The following is a 21,573-nucleotide window of genomic DNA, read 5'->3' as shown; positions in this document are numbered from 1 at the left end:
ACAGGGGAGAACGGGTGAGAACAGGGGAGAACGGGTGGGACCAGGGGAGAACGGGTGGGAACAGGGGAGAACGGGTGAGAACAGGGGAGAACGGGTGGGAACAGGGGAGAACGGGTGAGAACAGGGGAGAACGCGTGGGACCAGGGGAGAACGGGTGGGAACAGGGGAGAACGGGTGAGAACAGGGGAGAACGGGTGGGACCAGGGGAGAACGGGTGGGAACAGGGGAGAACGGGTGGGAACAGTGGAGAACGGGTGAGAACAGGGGAGAACGGGTGAGAACAGGGGAGAACGGGTGAGAACAGGGGAGAACGGGTGGGAACAAAAGCAGAGGTTGCGTTGCCGAGCGAAGATGTCAAAACAACACAATGGGGCGTCTGATAAATTCCTGTGGCGAGTATCAATTCCCTCTTCATACACAGCCTCTATGAGCCATCTAACTGCGGCTACCTCTGTGAGCTGGCCTGAAAAATAAAGGACATTACCCGTGGTCTGGGACTGGTTGATAAAGACGGGGGAGAGGGGGACAGCCCTGGCTACTTTGAGGGGATGAAAAGGCGATGTGAGTGCAGAGCAGCGAGGATAAAACAATGGCTACAAGCTGTAATGAGTCTGAGCGGCATACTGAGGCTTTAGCGACTTCACAGCATGGCTGCTTAGGGAGGTTCTCTTAAGCTTTCATGTAGACTGGGAAATGGTGAAGCTATCAAGCAAATGGCCACATTCAAGACAAATGGTGAACAAAATGGCTCTGTGGAGAATATAAAGTTGCATTGTCGCATCGTTCCAGGGAATTTCAAGGGAAAGTATACCAAATACCAATTCCCTATTCACGCCAGTGGCACTTGTAAGCCAATGACAGGTCTGGGAGGACCTGAGTAAATGTCAATGGTTGTGAAGACCAAATCAAGTGTGATTGACTGACAGACGTCACTGACAGACGTGCAGTGGTATGGCCATTATGACAGATGGGTTCATTGATTGATTGGTGCCTGAGATGTATGTTCAAATGTACTGCCCTCTTGACACCCTATCAGCTGAATTCAACAGCTTAGAGATAGTGACTTCAAAATAGGCTGGACATAGAGACAGAGGGGGACAAGGATAACATGATTTTCTTGTTCATTTAGGTTGAGTCGTTTTTGGTTGATGTCCTGTAGCTAGCTTTATGGTGGCACACTCAATGCTTTCAGGCTAACTTTCCCAACACAAACTCTATGGGAAGAAATGTGACACAATCCTCTTTCATTCCTAAGAGAAATGTTGATGGAACTACGAACCTCCGTCCAGGCTGCGCGACATAATGTAGCGCTTGCTGGTGGAGCGCTCGAAGCGGGGCGCCGGACGGACGATCTGGGAGCTGGCTCGTCGCGTCTGGGCCTGGGTTCTCCCGCTGTATCGGAACTTAGAGCCCAGGTTTAGGAACTTCTTGGGGGGAGTTTCTGGAGACACCAACCTAGAGGACAGAGAGGAATGGTGATTTCAGGAGAACAAGGAGGAGACATGAATCTACCTAGAGGTCAAGAAAGCCACACTATTACAGCAGGGATGGGCAAATGATCCTGGAGGGAAGCAAGGCATGCAGGCTTTTGCTCCAGCCCAGCGTGAAGATAACCAAGACAATATACAATAACTATAAATTTACTTTCAAAACCCTCCACTGAAACGGCAGATGTCTACACGTTGAGGTGGTGGCCCAGGTCTCACCTGAAAAAGGTGTGGTGCTCCACGCAGACCTTCCATAGTCTCTTGGCCGCCCTATGGTTGGGGAGCTTGAACCCGATGGTGCTTTCAAACTGCTCAAACTGACAAAAAAAAAAAGACAAAAAAAAAGAAAACACACACACGTCATTCTATGTGATGTCATTCTATGTGATGCCATTCTATGTAATGTCATTCTATGTGATGTCATTCTATGTGATGCCATTCTACGTACATGAAACAGGATATGGACACTTCTTTCATGTCAGGAGGGCCATACTGACATGCTTACCTCTCCGGGGCGTATTTTGATGTAGAAATTATTCCTTTTATAGGAGATCTTGAGGACCTTGGGCCAGGCGAACCTGTTGATGCGCAGGCGGTCACGGTAGATCAGAAGACCGCTAGAGCACACGCCCAACATGATCTCAACACCCTCGGAATCCTGGGAAGGACCGGCAGGAACACACACCGTGGTCAACAACTTGACACTACTCAAACTATACTTTTTATTTTATTCTTTATTGCAAAATTCCTGAAACCTCTGCAAACTGGTATAAAAAAAAAACTGGGAACTTTGGGAAAGTTTTGGGAATGTTGGTACTCTAACTAGTTTCACATTGAGGTAGCCTGGGTGTCAGTCAGTTTGGGCTTGACTCAACCCACTGGATGTTGTCCTCGGTTTACTGTCTGCAGGGCTAGTCAACTCCATGCCTAAAGGGCCAAAGTGCTCCTGTTTTTCCTAGTAGTTAATTGACTGAATGATGAATGTTACTAATTGACCCAGAGAGTCCAGAGGGGTTTCGGCCCTCCAGGCCTGGCGTTAACCGGTCCTGTTCTACAGAATTCCCACTTTTTACTAGACTCCTATACCAAGCAGAAATAAGAGAGCTTCCTCTTTTATTTCTTATTTCTCGTGTTTTTTTTTATATACTTTTTAAAATATTGAATAATGCACTGTTGGGTAGGGCTTGCAAGTTCAGCATTTAACTGTACTTGTGCATGTAACAAATAAAATGTGAACATGATAACAGGAAAGTAGTTGACTAATGCCAAAACAGACTGAAAACCAGGCTAAAAAAGGTTTCTTGATTGTAAAAAAAATAAAATGGTTCACAATATCCAGACACCACCACTTTCTCCTACAAAGAAGACAGACGGCCTAAGACAACTGGCAATACAGCAAGCCAATTACAAAGCATTTCTCAATGACCGATTCAAATTAGCTTTGTCTTTTTTTTTTATGAAATGAAAACATCATGAGAGCTGTTGTAATGTCGACGGACATATTTCACCGAAACCAAGAACTCAAGAGAAAATAAATGGCCTTAGATTAACAGAAACCAATTATTTATCCTAAAACTATCTATTTTCACAGCTCCCACTTTCACTAGTGATATGTCTGGCTTTGTAGCCAGGAGCAGGTCTTGGGCTCTTTCTCAATTGCCTAAAAATTCTGTCCTCTCCTCGCCTCTTCTCCTTCATTGCACTGATCTGAAAGAAGTGACCAGGTGAAAGCCAGTCTAATGATGATCTTCCACCATATTGTTTTTACCTGTCACATTCCAATCAGTGCAGATGAAGTTAAGGAGACGAGGGGAGCACAGATTTTGAAGCCAATTTACAGAGCACACTGATGCACTTGTCTTAGCTATGTAAATGTGTACTGAACAAAAATATAAATGCAACATGCAACAATTTTCAAAGATTTTAATGAGTTACAGTTCATAGAAGGAAATCAGTCAACTGAAATTCATTAGGCCCTAATCTATACATTTCACATGACTGGGCAGGGATGCAGCCATGGGAGCCAGGCCCAGCCATTCAGAATGACCCCCCCACCCCCCACACACACAGATATTTTAATGAACATTAAAATATCTGGCAACAGCTCTGTTGGACATTGCTGCAGTCAGCATGCCAATTGCACGCTCCCTCAAAACGTGAGACATCTGTGGCATTGTGTTGTGTGCACATTTTAGAGAGGCCTTGATTTGTCCCCAGCACAAGGTGAACCTGTGTAATAATCATGCTGTTTAATTTGCTTTGTGATATGCCACACCTGTCAGGTGGATGGAATATCTTGGCAAAGGAGAACTGCTGACTAACAGGGATGTAAACATATTTGTGCACAACATAGCGTAGCGTTTATATTTTTGTTCAGTGTAGTTTAGGGTAGTAACGAGCAACACTCAGGTATGTTCAGCTGTGCTGTACTATGAACTGTGTTCCAGTTTCATAGATGCTGAAGGTCTACAATGCAGCAGGGGGCATTTTGACTAAACTTTCATTCGCACACCTAAGTACACTGCAATATGATGGCATTGCAAGGCCAGTGAATGTAATGGTGATGGAGGAGTCTATCACTCATGAGGCAAAGCCTATGACTGCAGTGACATCTACTCTTGTCTAAAATCTAATGCCATGTACCAATAATTTTCACACTAGCATACCACCTGAAATGCATTCCTGATTGCTTCATTCAAGTGGCATGTTAGTGTGGATATTGGAACGTAGCCTATGTGGGGCTAAGATGGCAGATACTAGTCACATGACATCACGATGATGAGGCCTTCCCCAAAAGGTCTTGAAGTCTGCAGATCAACACAGTCGGGGTGTCACAGAGCAGATGGGGGCACAGAGGGGGTCCACAACCTCCTGTGAGTGGATATGAGCACTGGGGCTATGAAGGGTGGGGGGGGGGGGTGTCCTAAACCTCACAACAGTCACCTAAGAGACTACAACTACAGGCATCCACAATGTCAACTCGAAACTGTGGTGATCCAACCCACAGCTCCAAACGATGGACTCTAACAGTCCATGGTCATGCACAAAGACAGGGGTTTTCAGACAGGGACACATGTAACATACATGTAACTCTACATACACACAAACAAAATGCAAGCCTTACCTCGCCCTTAGCTGGAGACAAGCACTCAAACAGGCTTCCTACCAACTAGGCCATTCAGTAAGAATAAGAAAACACAATCATAGGCTGTTCTGACCAGAGGGAGAGTTTCCATGCTATCAGTGTCATCCCTTATTTGGTTATTAATGAAAATCTTAAGTGCATTAGCGACATGTCATTATTTCATTATTATTATTTTTCAAGACAAAATAATATGCTTACTCTCTTACACATTTGGTGTGAGGAGGTGTTCTGAAACATTTTGGGTTTGAATGGTTTTTCCATCATTGCGTTGGTTCACATGAGGTCAGATGATATAACCCAATCAATAGCTGGGTCAGGCTATACAGTGAGGGAATAAATAATTTGATCCCCTGCTGATTTTGTACGTTTGCCCACTGACAAAGAAAGGATCAGTCTATAATGGTAGGTTTACTTGAACAGTGAGAGACAGAATAACAACAAAAAAATCAAGAAAAACGCATGTCAAAAATGTTATAAATGGATTTGCATTTTAATGAGGGAAATAAGTATTTGACCCCCTCTCAATCAGAAAGATTTCTGGCTCCCAGGTGTCTTTTATACGGGTAACAAGCTGAGATTAGGAGCACACTCTTAAAGGGAGTGCTCCTAATCTCAGTTTGTTACCTGTATAAAAGACACCTGTCCACAGAAGCAATCAATCAATCAGATTCCAAACTCTCCACCATGGCCAAGACCAAAGAGCTCCTCCTCTGACCCAACCAAGCCAAGCCGTACTGCTTCTTGACACACTTAACCCGGAAGCCAGCCGCACCAATGTGTCAGAGGAAACACCGTGCACCTGGCAACCGTGTCAGCGAGCATTGCGCCCAGCCCGCCACAGGAGTTGCTAGTGCATTATGGGAAAGGACATCCCTGCCGGCCAAACCCTCCCCTAACCCAGACGACGCTGGGCCAATTGTGCGCCACCCCATGGGTCTCACGGTCATGGCCGGCTGCGACAAGAGTCTGGACTCGAACCCAGAATCTCTAGTGGCACAGCTAGCACTGCAATGCAGTGACTTAGACCACTGCGCCACGCAGGAGACCCCGGGAACAGAAACACAAATATCCAAACAATGTTTCTTTGATGAAGATAAAAATGTGCCATATTTGTCTAAAAAAAAAAAGTTTCTCCTCTCCTATCTTTCCTTGAGTATATTCTACCTGATACTGGTATTTTATCTGACGGTGCCATTTCCATTCAAATCTATGGTATTTTATCTCACTGTGCCATTTCCATTCAAATCTATGTTATTTTATATGACTGTGCCATTTCCATTCAAATCTATGATATTTTATCTGACTGTGTCATTTCCATTCAAATCTATGTTATTTTATATGACTGTGCCATTTCCATTCAAATCTATGTTATTTTATATGACTGTGTCATTTCCATTCAAATCTATGATATTTTATCTGACGGTGGCATTTCCATTCAAATCTATGTTATTTTATATGACGGTGCCATTTCCATTCAAATCTATGATATTTTATCTGACTGTGCCATTTCCATTCAAATCTATGTTATTTTATCTGACTGTGTCATTTCCATTCAAATCTATGTTATTTTATCTGACTGTGTCATTTCCATTCAAATCTATGATATTTTATCTGACTGTGCCATTTCCATTCAAATCTATGTTATTTTATCTGACTGTGTCATTTCCATTCAAATCTATGATATTTTATCTTACTGTCATTTCCATTCAAATCTATGATATTTTATCTTACTGTCATTTCCATTCAAATCTATGATATTTTATCTTACTGTCATTTCCATTCAAATCTATCTTATTTTATCTGACTGTGCCATTATCATTCAAATCTATGTTATTTTATCTGACTGTGTCATTTCCATTCAAATCTATTTTATTTTATCTGACTGTGCCATTTCCATTCAAATCTATATTATTTTATCTGACTGTGCCATTTCCATTCAAATCTATATTATTTTATCTGACTGTGCCATATGCATTCAAATCTATGTCAGTGAATTGGGCCAGTTTTTGATTTACTTGGTTACTTAGATTTGGGTAGTTAGTCCTAAAATGTGATCTCCAGCTGACATTGCAAACAACAGAAACAACCAACATAGTTACAACGGAACAATATTCAACACAAAACAGACATTAGTAAGTAATAGGTAGACCATGTCTAGCGTACACACCTCTGATAGGCTAAATTCAGACCATGTCTAGCGAACACACCTCTGATAGGCTAAATTCATTAATTTGGTAGCAAGGTTAAACTAAACTAAACTTATTTCTCCTAGACCTGGGTTTTTGAGGTGTCACTGAGGCAGTACACAACACCATGGATTGGACCTGAAGTGGGTTTTGAGGTGTCACTGAGGCAGTACACAACACCATGGATTGGACCTGAAGTGGGTTTTTGAGGTGTCACTGAGAGCAGTACACAACACCATGGATTGGACCTGAAGTGGGTTTTGAGGTGTCACTGAGGCAGTACACAACACCATGGATTGGATCTGAAGTGGGTTTTGAGGTGTCACTGAGGCAGTACACAACACCATGGATTGGACCTGAAGTGGGTTTTGAGGTGTCACTGAGGCAGTACACAACACCATGGATTGGATCTGAGGGTTCAAACAAAAATGATCCAAATGGCTATTGAAGCTGCTGGGGGTCAAAGGACAGGGAACCAGGCAGCATCATGCAGCTGCTGGGGGTCAAAGGACAGGGAACCAGGCAGCATCATGCAGCTGCTGGGGGTCAAAGGACAGGGAACCAGGCAGCATCATGCAGGTCATAACAATAGGGCTTTTTCAATTCATGACAAGTCAGGCATTTTGAAAAGAAACAACAGGGTTGGGGTCAATAACAGGTAGCCTGTTTTGTAAAAGTTGAATTAGGCCACTTTACCTTGGCATGGTGCAGGTCAACTCCGTACATGGACAGCTTCTTCACGTTTTCCAGGAAGTGCATCTCAGCGTCAGCTGGCGTCATTCCTCTGGAGAGATAAAGATACATTTTGTATGAGTTTTTGACAGCTACTTTTGAGACCATGACCTTCTCTTCCATTAGGTCAGACAGACGGACAGACACATGTACAGACCACCAGACTGACTTGTAGTTCTAGAGAGACCGACGAACAGACAACCAGACTGACTTGTAGTTCTAGAGAGACAGACGAACAGACAACCAGACTGACTTGTAGTTCTAGAGAGACAGACGAACAGACAACCAGACTGACTTGTAGTTCTAGACAGACAGATGGACAGACAACCAGACTGACTTCTACACTCTTAGAAAAAAAGGTGTTATCTAGAACCGAAAAGGGCTGTCCCCATAGGAGAACCCTTTGAAGAACCTTTTTGGTATCAGGTAGGACCCTTTTGGTTCCAGCTAGAACCCTTTTGAGTTCCAGTAGAAACCTTTCCATAGAAGGATCTACGTGGAGCCCAAAATAGTTTTACCTGGAACCAAAAAGGGTTCCACCTGGAACCAAAAAGGGTTCTCGTATGGGAACTGATGAAAAACCCTTTCTTCTAAGTGTAGTTCTCAACAGACAGACTAACTTGTAGTTCTTGTGCAGGTCCATGACCTTCTCCTCCAGATCCTTGGTCTGGTTGGGGGCGAAGCGGAACTCGCTGACGTAGTCCGTCCCAGACTCCTCGAGATCGTAGTCCCCCAACTCTGATTGAACCGTGTAGGATCCCAGCACCGTGTGGGTGGCGAAAGAGCATGGCAGACGCCCTGACACCACGTCATCCCTCAACTGGAGGCACAGGTAATATCTGGAAGGGGAGAGAAAGGGATGAGAGGGTGAGGGACAGATAGAGAGGGGTGGGGAAACAGAAAGGAGAGTGAGGGATGGAGTTTGTGTCATGAGGAGAGAAAAAAGTGTGAGAGGAAGGGAGAAAAAAGAGAGAGAGAGAAAGAAAGAGAAAGAGGTAATTGGAAATAAAATGCACACAGCACAGTATTTCATTGATAAAAAAAGTTCATTTGTTATTATGCTTATATACACTGAGTATACCAAACATTACAAACACCTTCCTAATATTAAGGTTCTTCCCCCGGCCTCCTGAGTGGTGCAGCGGTCTAAGGCTAGCTGTGCCACTAGAGATTCTGTGTTCGAGTCCAGGCTCTCTCGCAACCGGCCGCAACCGGGAGACCCATGTGGCGGCACACAATTGGCCCAGCGTCGTCTGGGTTAAGGGAGGGTTTGGCCGGCGGGGATGTCCTTGTCCCATCGCGCACTAGCGACTCCTGTGGCGGGCCGGGCGTAGTGCACGCTGACACAGTTGCCAGGTGCACTGTGTTTCCCCCGACACATTGGTGTGGCTGGCTTCTGGGTTGGATGTGCATTGTGTCAAGAAGCAGTGCAGCTTGATTGGATTGTGTTTAGGAGAATGCACGGCTCTCGACCTTTGCCTCTTCAGAGTCCGTACGGGAGTTGCAGCGATAAGACAAGACAGTAACTCCCAATTGGATACCATGAAATTGGGGAGAAAAAGGGGTCAAAATAAATAAATAAACGTTTCATCCCTCCTTTTCCCCTCAGAACAGCCTCAATTCGTCGATTCTACAAGGTGTCGAAAGCGTTCGATAGGGATGCTGGCCCATGTTGACTCCAATGCTTCCCACAGTTGAAACAAGTTGGCTGGATGTCATTTGGGTGCTGGATCATTCTTGTTACACAGGGAAAACTGTTGAGTGTGAAAAACCCAGCAACGTTGCAGTTGTTGACACAAACCGGTGTGACTGGCACCTACTACCATACCCCGTTCAAAGGCACTTTGTCTTGCCCATTCACTCAAGGCTTAAAAATCCTTCTTTAACCTGTTTCCTCCCCTTCATCTACACTGACTGAAGTTCACCTGGATTCACCTGGTCAGTCTATGTCATGGAAAGAGCAAGTGTCCTTAATGTTTTGTATACCCAGTGTATATCCCGAAAGTGGAACTATAGAAAGTGTAACCTTGTAATATCCTCAGACAGCTGGGCAGGATCTGGAGGGTAGAACTTCACATTGAATGAAAAATTCCAGGCGGCTCCTGCAGCGTACAAAAACAAACATTTCATTGAAATGACCATTAAACAGCAGGAAAGATCCCAGATTGTGCCTTTAAGCCTGAGTAACTAGCATGCTGGCTAACTTTCAAACCACGCACAGAAATAACTTTCAAAAACCCATATCTTACACACCTCTGATCTGTTTCTTCATCTCCTTGGATTGGTCTAACCAGTTCTGGTTCAAGAGTTCAAGAGGACAGTGTTAATTCACGTCAAAACATGTTCAAAACACCCCTAATTACAGAGCAAAATCAACAAGACAAATTCTACCTTTTGGTTTTCGATGTCCCGGAATGTGATGCCAAAGTAGTCCTTTTCCAGGAGGTTGAGCTGCTCACACACTTTGTCAAATAACACATGGCCTCTCTCCCGTTTCTGCAGATGGAGACGAAACACTTAGATGAACCTACATTCTACTATTCCTGAAATTATACATTGGACAGATGTATAGTGCGGCATACCATTTTTCGGATCTCAAACCCCTCCTAAATGACATCAACATCCCATCGCACTAAATTGTGATATATTCCTCCCACCGGTTCGGGAGCTGTTTAATGATGGATAGCACTAAAGAAGAGAATCCACACAACTCAACCATGACTCAACTCTCTACAGCCTGTTAAAAGGGCTCCACTCCCATCATCACACCATTTTGTGTCACATCATGATGAGTGTCCTAATGTCTGCTACCCTGCCTGGCCCTCGCAGGGTGAGATCCAAGGCTCCCTGCTGCCACGATACGTCAACCTGTGAGGCTCCTATTGCTACCTCTAAAGAAGCAACATGCCTTAATGCTACGTAAAAATAGCACAATGAGGTGCTTTTACAGAGCCGTGAAAAAGTATTGCCTCCTTTCTGATTTTCTCTGTTGTTGCATATTTTTGAAACTGAATGTTATCAGATCTTCAACCAAAACCTACTATTAGATAAAGGAACCTGAGTTTACAAATAACCAAAAAAAATGATACTTATTTTAGTTATTTAATTGACTAAGTTATGCAAGACCCAATTCCCCTGTGTGAGAAAGTAATTGCCCCCTTAAAACCTTTAGCTGCAATGACTGCAACCAAATGCTTCCTGTAGTTGTTGATCAGTCTCTCACATCACTGTGGAGGAATTTTGGCCCACTCTCTCATGCAGAACTGCTTTAACTCTGCAACATTTGTGTACTTTTACACCCCAATTTCATGGTATCCAATTGGTAGTAAAAGCCTTGTCCAATCGCTCAGGAGCGGCGAAGGTCGAGAGCTGTGCGTCCTCCGAAACACAACCCAGCCAAGCCGCACTGCTTCTTGACACATGCCCGCTTAACCCAGAAGCTAGCCACACCAATATGTCGGAGGAAACACTGTACACCTGGCGACTGTGTCAGCATGCATTGCACCCGGGCCCACCACAGGAGTCGCTAGTGCGAGTTGGGACAAGAACATCCCTGCCGGCCAAACCCTCCCCTAACCCAGACGACGCCCCATGGATCTCCCGGTCGCGGCCGTCTGGACTGGAACCAGGATCTCTAGTGGCACAGCTAGCACTGCGATGCAGTGTCTTAGAGCTCTACGCCACTTGGGAGGCCTTCATTTGTGTTTTTTTAAGCCTGACCTGCTCATTACAAAGCCTGCCACAACATCTCAATTGGGATTAGGTCTGGACTTTGACTAGGCCATTCCAAAACTTCTAATTTGTTGCTTTTTAACAATTTTCATGTAGACTTGATTGTGTGTTTTGGATCATTGTCTTGCTGCATGACCCAGGTGTGCTTCAGCTTCAGCTCACAGATGGATGACCTGACATTCTTTTGTAGAATTATCTGATACAGAGCAGAATTCATGGTACCTTCTATTAAGTCAAGTCGTCCTGTTCCTGAGCCAGCAAAGCATCCCAAAACCATCACACTACCACCACCACACTTGACCTTCGGTATGAGGTTCTTACTGTGGAATGCAGTGTTTGGTTTTCACAAGACATAAGGGGACCCATCTCATCCAAAAAGTTGACAAAAAGCACCTGGAAGCACCTGGATGATCATCAAGACTCTCGGACGACATGGGTCCCATTATGTCTGTCGAAAACCAAACACTCTGTTGTCGAAGATAATTTTCCTGCGCCGCAGGAAATTGAAATGAGCTTTGTGATTTACATAAATTCACACAAAAATTCACAATCTCTTGCTCGCTCAAGCACTAAAGCACCAGACAGAATACATTTCCTACTACTGCGACATTCAAATGTACAAAAATGTGCCTGCAATGCAGCCATACACATCAACAACTGTTGTTTTATATAGCTTAATAACACAAGCTATACTGCTCAAAAAAATAAAGGGAACACTTAAACAACACAATGTAACTCCAAGTCAATCACACTTCTGTGAAATCAAACTGTCCACTTAGGAAGCAACACTGATTGACAATAAATTTCACATGCTGTTGTGCAAATGGAATAGACAACATGTGGAAATTATAGGCAATTAGCAAGACACCCCCAATAAAGGAGTGGTTCTGCAGGTGGTGACCACAGACCACTTCTCAGTTCCTATGCTTCCTGGCTGATGTTTTGGTCACTTCTGAATGCTGGCGGTGCTCTCACTCTTGTGGTAGCATGAGACGGAGTCTACAACCCACACAAGTGGCTCAGGTAGTGCAGCTCATCCAGGATGGCACATCAATGCGAGCTGTGGCAGAAAGGTTTGCTGTGTATGTCAGCGTAGTGTCCAGAGCATGGAGGCGCTACCAGGAGACAGGCCAGTACATCAGGAGACATGGAGGAGGCCGTAGGAGGGCAACAACCCAGCAGCAGGACCGCTACCTCCGCCTTTGTGCAAGGAGGAGCAGGAGGAGCACTGCCAGAGCCCTGCAAAATGACCTCCAGCAGGCCACAAATGTGCATGTGTCTGCTCAAACGGTCAGAAACAGACTCCATGAGGGTGGTATGAGGGCCCGACGTCCACAGGTGGGGGTTGTGCTTACAGCCCAACACCGTGCAGGACGTTTGGCATTTGCCAGAGAACACCAAGATTGGCAAATTCGCCACTGGCGCACTGTGCTCTTCACAGATGAAAGCAGGTTCACACTGAGCATGTGACAGACGTGACAGAGTCTGGAGATGCCGTGGAGAACGTTCTGCTGCCTGCAACATCCTCCAGAATGACCGGTTTGGCGGTGGGTCAGTCATGGTGTGGGGTGGCATTTCTTTGGGGGGCCGCACAGCCCTCCATGTGCTCGCCAGAGGTAGCCTGACTGCCATTAGGTACCGAGATGAGATCCTCAGACCCCTTGTGAGACCATATGCTGGTGCAGTTGGCCCTGGGTTCCTCCTAATGCAAGACAATGCTAGACCTCATGTGGCTGGAGTGTGTCAGCAGTTCCTGCAAGAGAAAGGCATTGATGCTATGGACTGGCCCGCCCGTTCCCCAGACCTGAATCCAATTGAGCACATCTGGGACATCATGTCTCGCTCCATCCACCAACACCACGTTGCACCACAGACTGTCCAGGAGTTGGCGGATGCTTTAGTCCAGGTCTGGGAGGAGATCCCTCAGGAGACCATCTGCCACCTCGTCAGGAGCACGCACAGGCGTTGTAGGGAGGTCATACAGGCACGTGGAGGCCACACACACTACTGAGCCTCATTTTGACTTGTTTTAAGGACATTACATCAAAGTTGGATCAGCCTGTAGTGTGGTTTTCCACTTTCATTTTGAGTGTGACTCCAAATCCAGGCCTCCATGGGTTGATAAATTGGATTTCCATTGATTATTTTTGTGTGATTTCATTGTCAGCACATTCAACTATGTAAAGAAAAAAGTATTTAATAAGATTATTTAATTCATTCAGATCTAGGATGTGTTATTTTAGTGTTCCCTTTATTTTTTTGAGCAGTGTATATTGGTCTCCATTACGACATACAAGTGTATTCGAAATGCAGACCTAAACTATAGCCCACCGCAGCCTATCAAAATGTATTTCCCGTTAGAAATTATCAAAAAAAATTGTATATATAATCAAATGCTCCTGCTGCAGGATTATTTTACACCTGCGACGAAACTGGTATGTCCAAATATGTCAACTTAAAACGGAGAAAGATTATGAGGGTTATTTTGTAGAGTGTTTCTGGAGTGAAAAGAAAACAGGAGTTCCAAAAGGGGTCTTTGGCTGTCCCCATAGGGGAACACATTTTGGTTCCAGGTAGAAACCTTTTTCGGTTCTACGTAGAACTCTTTTGTTTTCCACGTAGAACCTTCTGTGGAAAGGGTTCTACATGGAACCAAAAAGGGTTCTTCAAAGGGCTCTCCTATGGGGGCAGCCGAAGAACCCTTTTCGGTTCTAGATAGCACCTTTTTTTCTAAGAGTGTTGCTAGGTTTATTAAAACAGAGACAAACCAAGTCTCTACAGCGTACCGCCACCCCCCATTGGGCTCAGTTAAAGTGTGTCTTGACGTATACTGAGACTGTTGTTACATCTGTCCACAGAATCCGCTAATACTCCGATAACTATCTCTCTCATCACGATCAGAGAGACAAAACTCCTCCAAGAAAAACAAATCTGCTCCTTCTGTTGTCACTTCCTCTGAAAGCGTGCGATCAAAATGAATACTTGAGACGGGCTATACAGAAGTTATGCCATTCAAGCCCACAATAAAGTACAAAACAACTGTGTGTGTGTGTGTGTGTGTGTGTGTGTGTGTGTGTGTGTGTGTGTGTGTGAGTGTGTGCAGCAAGAAAGATATAGGAGGCAAGAAAATCCCATATTTTTGTAAATGAGGAACATGCTTATGGTAGGTCTCAGTGATTTACTGTGAAACACAGTCAAGCCATTTCCCAGGTCGTACGGCCTCTTGGGGAACCTCTTAACCACTGTATCCTCATTAAACGATGACCAGTAATACAGGAACAATCTAAGCTTCAGGTAACTGCCAAAATAAAGGAAACACTTGGGGATACAAAGAATATTGAAAGCAGGCGCTTCCACACAGGTGTGGTTTTTGGAGTTAAATTAAGCAATTAACATCCCATCATGCTTAGAGTCATGTATAAAACGCCCAGTTACCCATTATTTTGGCTACCATGGCTTGACTGTGTTTCACAGTAAATCACTGAGACCTATCATAAGCATGTTCCTCATTTACAAAAATATGGGATTTTCTTGCCTCCTATATCTTTCTTGCTGCACACACTCCACACACACACACACACACACACACACACACACACACACACACACACACACACACACACACACACACACACACACACACACAGTTGTTTTGTACTTTATTGTGGGCTTGAATGGCATAACTTCTGTATAGCCCGTCTCAAGTATTCAGTCTCAGGGACTTTGGAAGGGGGTTAAAGGGTGTGTGTGTATGTGTGTGTGTATGTGTGTGTGTGTGTGTGTGTGTGTGTGTGTGTGTGTGTGTGTGTGTGTGTGTGTGTGTGTGTCAGTCACCATTCCTCAACCCAATTGAACACTTACGGGAGATTCTGGAGCGGCGCCTGAGACAGCATTTTACACCACCATTAACAAAACACCAAATGATGGAATTTCTTGTGAATGGTGACGCATCCCTTCAATATACTTCCAGACAATTGAAGAGTCTATGCCAAGGCACATTGAAGAATCCTACTTCCAGACAATTGAAGAATCTATGCCAAAGCAGATTGAAGCTGTTCTTGCGGCTGGTGGTGGCCCAATGCCATTAAGACGCTTTATGCTAGTGTTTCCTTTATTTTGGCAGTTACCTGTATGTGAATTAGCCTTGGGTAGCCAGCGGCTAACGCTAAAGAACATCCGCTTTGCAGCCTCATTTTCCCCTCCAGAAGGAGCACTTCAACGATCTCCCTCACTGTCTGAGTGATCCAAACAACATCCCCAAAGCTACAAAAAATGTATCTCCTGAACCACAAGGACAAAGATAGATGGAGAGAAAAACATGTTTTCACTTCCCTAGCCGTCACGTCACTACATCCATTACTAGGAGGGTTATTGTGGCATTGATGGGGGCTGATGGATAGTTAATTGGAATGCTGTTTGTGTGGTAGGTCAGAGCACATTGATGATTCACACCATTTGGACCAGAAGAAGAGTGGCATGTCACTGCGAGAGAGGAGGGGACATCATGCCATCATCCCCCTCTCTTTTTATCCCCCTCAGTGAACTCTCTGTCCCTTTTTCGCCCCCTCGAGATCCTTCTCCACTTTCCTCTCTCGCCTCAAGTCTTTCCACTCTCCTCTCTCTTTCCCTCTCTCTCCTTACCCTCTCTCTTCTTATCACACTTCCCTTTTTACTCTCCTTTCCCCTCTATCCTGACCTCTATCCCCCTCCTCTATCCTGACCTCTATCCCCCTCCTCTATCCTGACCTCTATCCCCCTCCTCTATCCTGACCTCTAACCCCCTCCTCTATCCTGACCTCTATCCTGACCTCTATCCCCCTCCTCCCCCCTCTCTTCCCCCTGCCCCCCCTGGCCCTGTCCCCCTCACTCTTCCCCCTGCCCCCCCTCTCTCTTCCCCTGCCCCCCTCTCTATTCCTCCTGCCCCCTCTCTCTTCCCCATGCCCCCCTCTCTCTTCCCCCTGCCCCCCCTCTCTCTTCCCCTGCCCCCTCTCTCTTCCCCCTGCCCCCCTCTCTCTTCCCCTGCCCCCTCTCTCTTCCCCATGCCCCCTCACTCTTCCCCCTGCCCCCCCTCTCTCTTCCCCATGCCCCCCTCTCTCTTCCCCCTGCCCCACTCTCTCTTCCCCCTGCCCCCCTCTCTCTTCCCCATGCCCCCCTCTCTCTTCCCCATGCCCCCTCTCTCTTCCCCCTGCCCCCCTCACTCTTCCCCCCTGCCCCCCTCTCTCTTCCCCTGCCCCCTCACTCTTCCCCTGCCCCCTCTCTCTTCCCCTGCCCCACACTCTTCCCCCTGCCTCCCACTCTCTTCCCCCTGCCCCCTCACGCTTCCCCCCTCCCCTCTCTTCCACCTGCCCCCTCTCTTTCCCCTTGCCCCCCCTCACTCTTCCCCCTCCCCTCTCTTCCACCTGCCCCCTCTCTTTCCCCTTGCCCCCCCTCACTCTTCCCCCCTCCCCCCTCCCCACATCTCTCCTCTGTCCTCTCTGCTGGGAACAGAGCCAGTCAATTATCACTGCAGCACATTAAGCCCGGGGCCACACCCCTCTCTCCGACGTGTCACATTCCCATGGCCACCAACACCAAGCGACCAACCGAACGACTGGGCCAACCGGCCACAATGCTCTATCATCTTTTTCCATTGGACGTTCTGACTAATCTGTCTAAATCCAGCCTAGGGCTCAAACTGCACTAAGTAGATTGGTTTCTCTCCAGTTTTTGTCTGACAGAGTTTGCTGGAAGCTACAGAACAGAGTCTCTGGAGACAAAACATTAAATATATAGGACAGGACAGATTTATACAGAGCGATGGATGACGTCTGCTTAGAAGCAAAACGTCAAATTAGCCCCAAGAGCTTTGTCTCTAGACGTGGTGGGGGAGGGGGTGTTGATCAATGTAAACAGACAGTATTAGGTCTAAGGGGAGTTTATTACAATACTGTTAAAAGCAGAGTCAATTCCATAGTCTTTAATTCTGTTAAGATCAGAGAATACAGGAAATAAAAGGAAGAGCCATGCATATAGATGAGCTTCTAATGGAACAATACCATGAATGTCCACCCATCCTGTAAACTGGTGAATTTGTAGAAGGAGAGGTCATTGAGTCAGCGTGATAAAAACAATCTCAAGCCAACTTGAATTTTTCAGGGTTCATCTGTCAAAGAGACCTCAGTCTCAGTATGACTCCCTGATGAAATAAATAGACCTCAGTCTCAGTATGACTCCCTGATGAAATAAATAGACCTCAGTCTCAGTATGACTCCCTGATGAAATAAATAGACCTCAGTCTCAGTATGACTCCCTGATGAAATAAATAGACCTCAGTCTCAGTATGACTCCCTGATGAAATAAATAGACCTCAGTCTCAGTATGACTCCCTGATGAAATAAATAGACCTCAGTCTCAGTATGACTCCCTGATGAAATAAATAGACCTCAGTCTCAGTATGACTCCCTGATGAAATAAATAGACCTCAGTCTCAGTATGACTCCCTGATGAAATAAATAGACCTCAGTCTCAGTATGACTCCCTGATGAAATAAATAGACCTCAGTCTCAGTATGACTCCCTGATGAAATAAATAGACCTCAGTCTCAGTATGACTCCCTGATGAAATAAATAGACCTCAGTCTCAGTATGACTCCCCTGATGAAATAAATAGACCTCAGTCTCAGTATGACTCCCTGATGAAATAAATAGACCTCAGTCTCAGTATGACTCCCTGATGAAATAAATAGACCTCAGTCTCAGTATGACTCCCTGATGAAATAAATAGACCTCAGTCTCAGTATGACTCCCCTGATGAAATAAATAGACCTCAGTCTCAGTATGACTCCCCTGATGAAATAAATAGACCTCAGTCTCAGTATGACTCCCTGATGAAATAAATAGACCTCAGTCTCAGTATGACTCCCTGATGAAATAAATAGACCTCAGTCTCAGTATGACTCCCTGATGAAATAAATAGACCTCAGTCTCAGTATGACTCCCTGATGAAATAAATAGACCTCAGTCTCAGTATGACTCCCTGATGAAATAAATAGACCTCAGTCTCAGTATGACTCCCTGATGAAATAAAGGTTAAATTAAGAAAACAAAGAAATGTCACTTAGACTAACTTTGATACCGTCTTTGACCACCCCATCTCTATCCCTGGTGAACTCTTCTACACACACACACACACACACACACACACACACACACACACACACACACACACACACACACACACACACACACACACACACACACACACACACACACACACACACACACACCAACCCACTTACTGTATCACAACCAGCCATGATTGGGAGTCCCATAGGGCGGTGCACAATAGGCCCAGCGTCGTTAGGGTTTGGCCAGGGTAGGCCGTCATTGTAAATAAGAATTTGTTCTTAACTGACTTGCCTAGTTAAATAAATAAAAACCTACCTCCTAAACTCCTCTCCACAAACAGCGAAACAAACCCACCTCCACCATGCAGGTGTAGAAGGAGCCATCGAGCAGGGTGACCTTGCACTGCATGTTCCTGGAGCTACGGACACTCCGTCCTCCACCGGGAGACCTGGACAGCTTACTGGTGGACGACCTGTACGAGGTCCTGTCCTCCTCCGCCTGCGATGGCTCCAGCTGATTCCCCTGTGGGACCACACCTGCCTCCGCTCTCTCGCCGTTCTGGACAGGGGGACACATTTTAAGACAGCACCGTGGGCATGTTGAAGAGGTATGATTATGATAATGTGTTGTTTTGGACCAAACAGCTTGTGACATGAATGGTCAAGTGGAATAAATAGTTTGTTTGCCGGATGAATCTGACAGGAAAGTTCAGAGAAAATATTTATACTTGTTTATTATCATGTGGGTGTTTGATATGTTATCAAATGTTTCTGTGACTTCCATTCAAATTCAGCCATTTAAATCGAATATAAAGCCGTTTCCTAATTCGCTTCCTGTATGACGATGACGGTGCGTATTTTGTGGGTGTGGCTAACCTGCTCTTTCCTGACAGGCGTGCTGTGGGCGGCAGCCGGGGGAAAAGAGTCCGCCTCCAGTTGTGGAGCCGCACTGGCCTCCTGCTGGTCCGCGCTAGACTCTGAATTTGGTTCTGTCGTCATGGTGATTCACCCTACAACACAGGAAATAAATACACACAACATGAGACGGGAGAATTTGGACGGTGAAAACAGGTACAACACATGCCCTTATACATGTCCACATGTCTAGCTACAACTCAGACCCAACTCATTTATAAGAATACGCTATAATAATAAACTGAATACTTCAAAATGACAGCTTACACTCTTAGAAATAAAGTGTTATCTAGAACGGAAAGGGTTCTTCGCTGTCCCCATAGGATAATCCTTTGAAGAACCCTTTTTGGTTCCAGGTAGAACCCTTTTGGTTCCAAGTAGAACCCTTTTGGGTCACATGTAGAACCCTTTCCACATAGGGTTCAACATGGAACCCAAAATAGTTTCTACCTGGAACCAAAAAGGGTTCTTCAAAGGGTTATCCTATGGGGACAGCGAAGAACCCTTTTGGAAGCCTTTTTTCTAAGAGTGTACAGCAATGCAGGGATATCATCATATTGGCAACCACCACATCGTCCATCTGAGGAGCACTTCCTTATATGTGTCAAAAGATGAATATGGGATAAATCAAGAACAACCTGCATAGCAATGAAGAACAATTCCTCCCTGCCAATGCCAAACATCTCTAGGGCAACTGCCATGATAAGAAACACTTGATGTGAAAGTCAGCATTGATTTGACTACTGATGTATTTGACATAGCTCCAAGGTTGAAACAGAGGTGCCAATACAGTATTCCTCCCCCCGTAATAAGCTTATTTGAGACAGCAGTGATTAAACTGTGATTAAAATGATTGAAGAGTTGTGAGAAACTCACACTCACCCCAGCACTAATATCTCTCAATGTGTCATTGTGACAGTCCATCAGTTTTCCCAAGTGTCTTTCAAATTTAAATAAAGTAAGGTGTAACTGGCAACTATAGCAGTCCAGTACAATTTACTGTACTATATTTTTGATAGGCAAAATGATGGCTCCCATTATACGTCGGCAAATCATAAAAGGACTTAGATTTTGTGCATACGGGTTCCACTGAGTACACACTACTGGTCAAATAACTACTGGTCAAATAACTACTGGTCAAATAACTACTGGTCAGATAACTACTGGTCAGATAACTACTGGTCAAATATCTACTGGTCAAATAACTACTGGTCAGATAACTACTGGTCAGATAACTACTGGTCAAATAACTACTGGTCAGATAACTACTGGTCAAATATCTACTGGTCAAATAACTACTGGTCAGATAACTACTGGTCAGATAACTACTGGTCAGATAGCTACTGGTCAAATAACTACTGGTCAAATAACTACTGGTCAGATAACTACTGGTCAGATAACTACTGGTCAGATAGCTACTGGTCAAATAACTACTGGTCAAATAACTACTGGTCAGATAACTACTGGTCAAATAACTACTGGTCAAATAACTACTGGTCAGATAACTACTGGTCAGGTAACTACTGGTCAAATAACTACTGGTCAGATAACTACTGGTCAAATAACTACTGGTCAGATAACTACTGGTCAGATAACTACTGGTCAGGTAACTACTGGTCAAATAACTACTGGTCAAATAACTACTGGTCAGATAACTACTGGTCAGATAACTACTGGTCAGATAACTACTGGTCAGATAGCTACTGGTCAAATAACTACTGGTCAGATAACTACTGGTCAGATAACTACTGGTCAGGTAACTACTGGTCAAATAACTACTGGTCAGATAACTACTGGTCAGATAACTACTGGTCAGATAGCTACTGGTCAAATAACTACTGGTCAGATAACTACTGGTCAGATAACTACTGGTCAAATAACTACTGGTCAAATACTAGTCAGATAACTACTGGTCAAATACTGGTCAGATAACTACTGGTCAGATAACTACTGGTCAAATAACTACTGGTCAAATAACTACTGGTCAGATAACTACTGGTCAGATAACTACTGGTCAAATAACTACTGGTCAGATAACTACTGGTCAGATAACTGCTTGTCAAATATATTCAGCTGTCTTAAAGGACAAAGTAAGGTAAAAATATTAAATGCTTTTTTACAAAAACAAACAAATAAAAACCACTTCAGTCCATTTGCTCATCATTTGACACCATATCAACAACCTATTACCATTTTATGATTCCTATGTGCTAACTCCACATGAATCACTGTAAATATGTATTAGTGTCATTAATGACGTATCCATGCTGT

General features: G+C 44.8%; 1 protein-coding gene across 8 annotated transcripts in view; it reads right to left on the bottom strand.

The window, feature by feature from the left end:
* The window catches only part of LOC106579649 (protein 4.1), a 114,991-nt gene that overhangs the window by 41,945 nt on the left and 51,473 nt on the right, over window positions 1–21,573 (bottom strand). For 5 of the 8 annotated variants that reach the window (XM_045702739.1, XM_045702738.1, XM_045702742.1 and 2 more), the window contains exons 2-12: window positions 19,264–19,397; window positions 18,743–18,946; window positions 9,942–10,046; window positions 9,804–9,846; window positions 9,577–9,652; window positions 8,171–8,389; window positions 7,515–7,602; window positions 4,612–4,656; window positions 1,993–2,145; window positions 1,707–1,804; window positions 1,280–1,455 (exon numbers count right to left, since the gene is read on the bottom strand). In XM_045702739.1, the coding sequence (XP_045558695.1) occupies window positions 1,280–1,455; window positions 1,707–1,804; window positions 1,993–2,145; window positions 4,612–4,656; window positions 7,515–7,602; window positions 8,171–8,389; window positions 9,577–9,652; window positions 9,804–9,846; window positions 9,942–10,046; window positions 18,743–18,946; window positions 19,264–19,386 (1,330 nt within the window). In that variant the 5' untranslated portion in view covers window positions 19,387–19,397. The remainder of the gene's footprint in view (window positions 1–1,279; window positions 1,456–1,706; window positions 1,805–1,992; window positions 2,146–4,611; window positions 4,657–7,514; window positions 7,603–8,170; window positions 8,390–9,576; window positions 9,653–9,803; window positions 9,847–9,941; window positions 10,047–18,742; window positions 18,947–19,263; window positions 19,398–21,573) is intronic. The other 3 variants (XM_045702741.1, XM_045702745.1, XM_045702744.1) reach the window with 2 other exon arrangements.

The sequence above is a fragment of the Salmo salar genome, chromosome ssa19, assembly GCF_905237065.1.
Source record: "Salmo salar chromosome ssa19, Ssal_v3.1, whole genome shotgun sequence".
Taxonomy (NCBI): Eukaryota; Metazoa; Chordata; class Actinopteri; order Salmoniformes; family Salmonidae; genus Salmo; species Salmo salar.
This window is presented reverse-complemented; position numbering and strand designations above follow the sequence as displayed.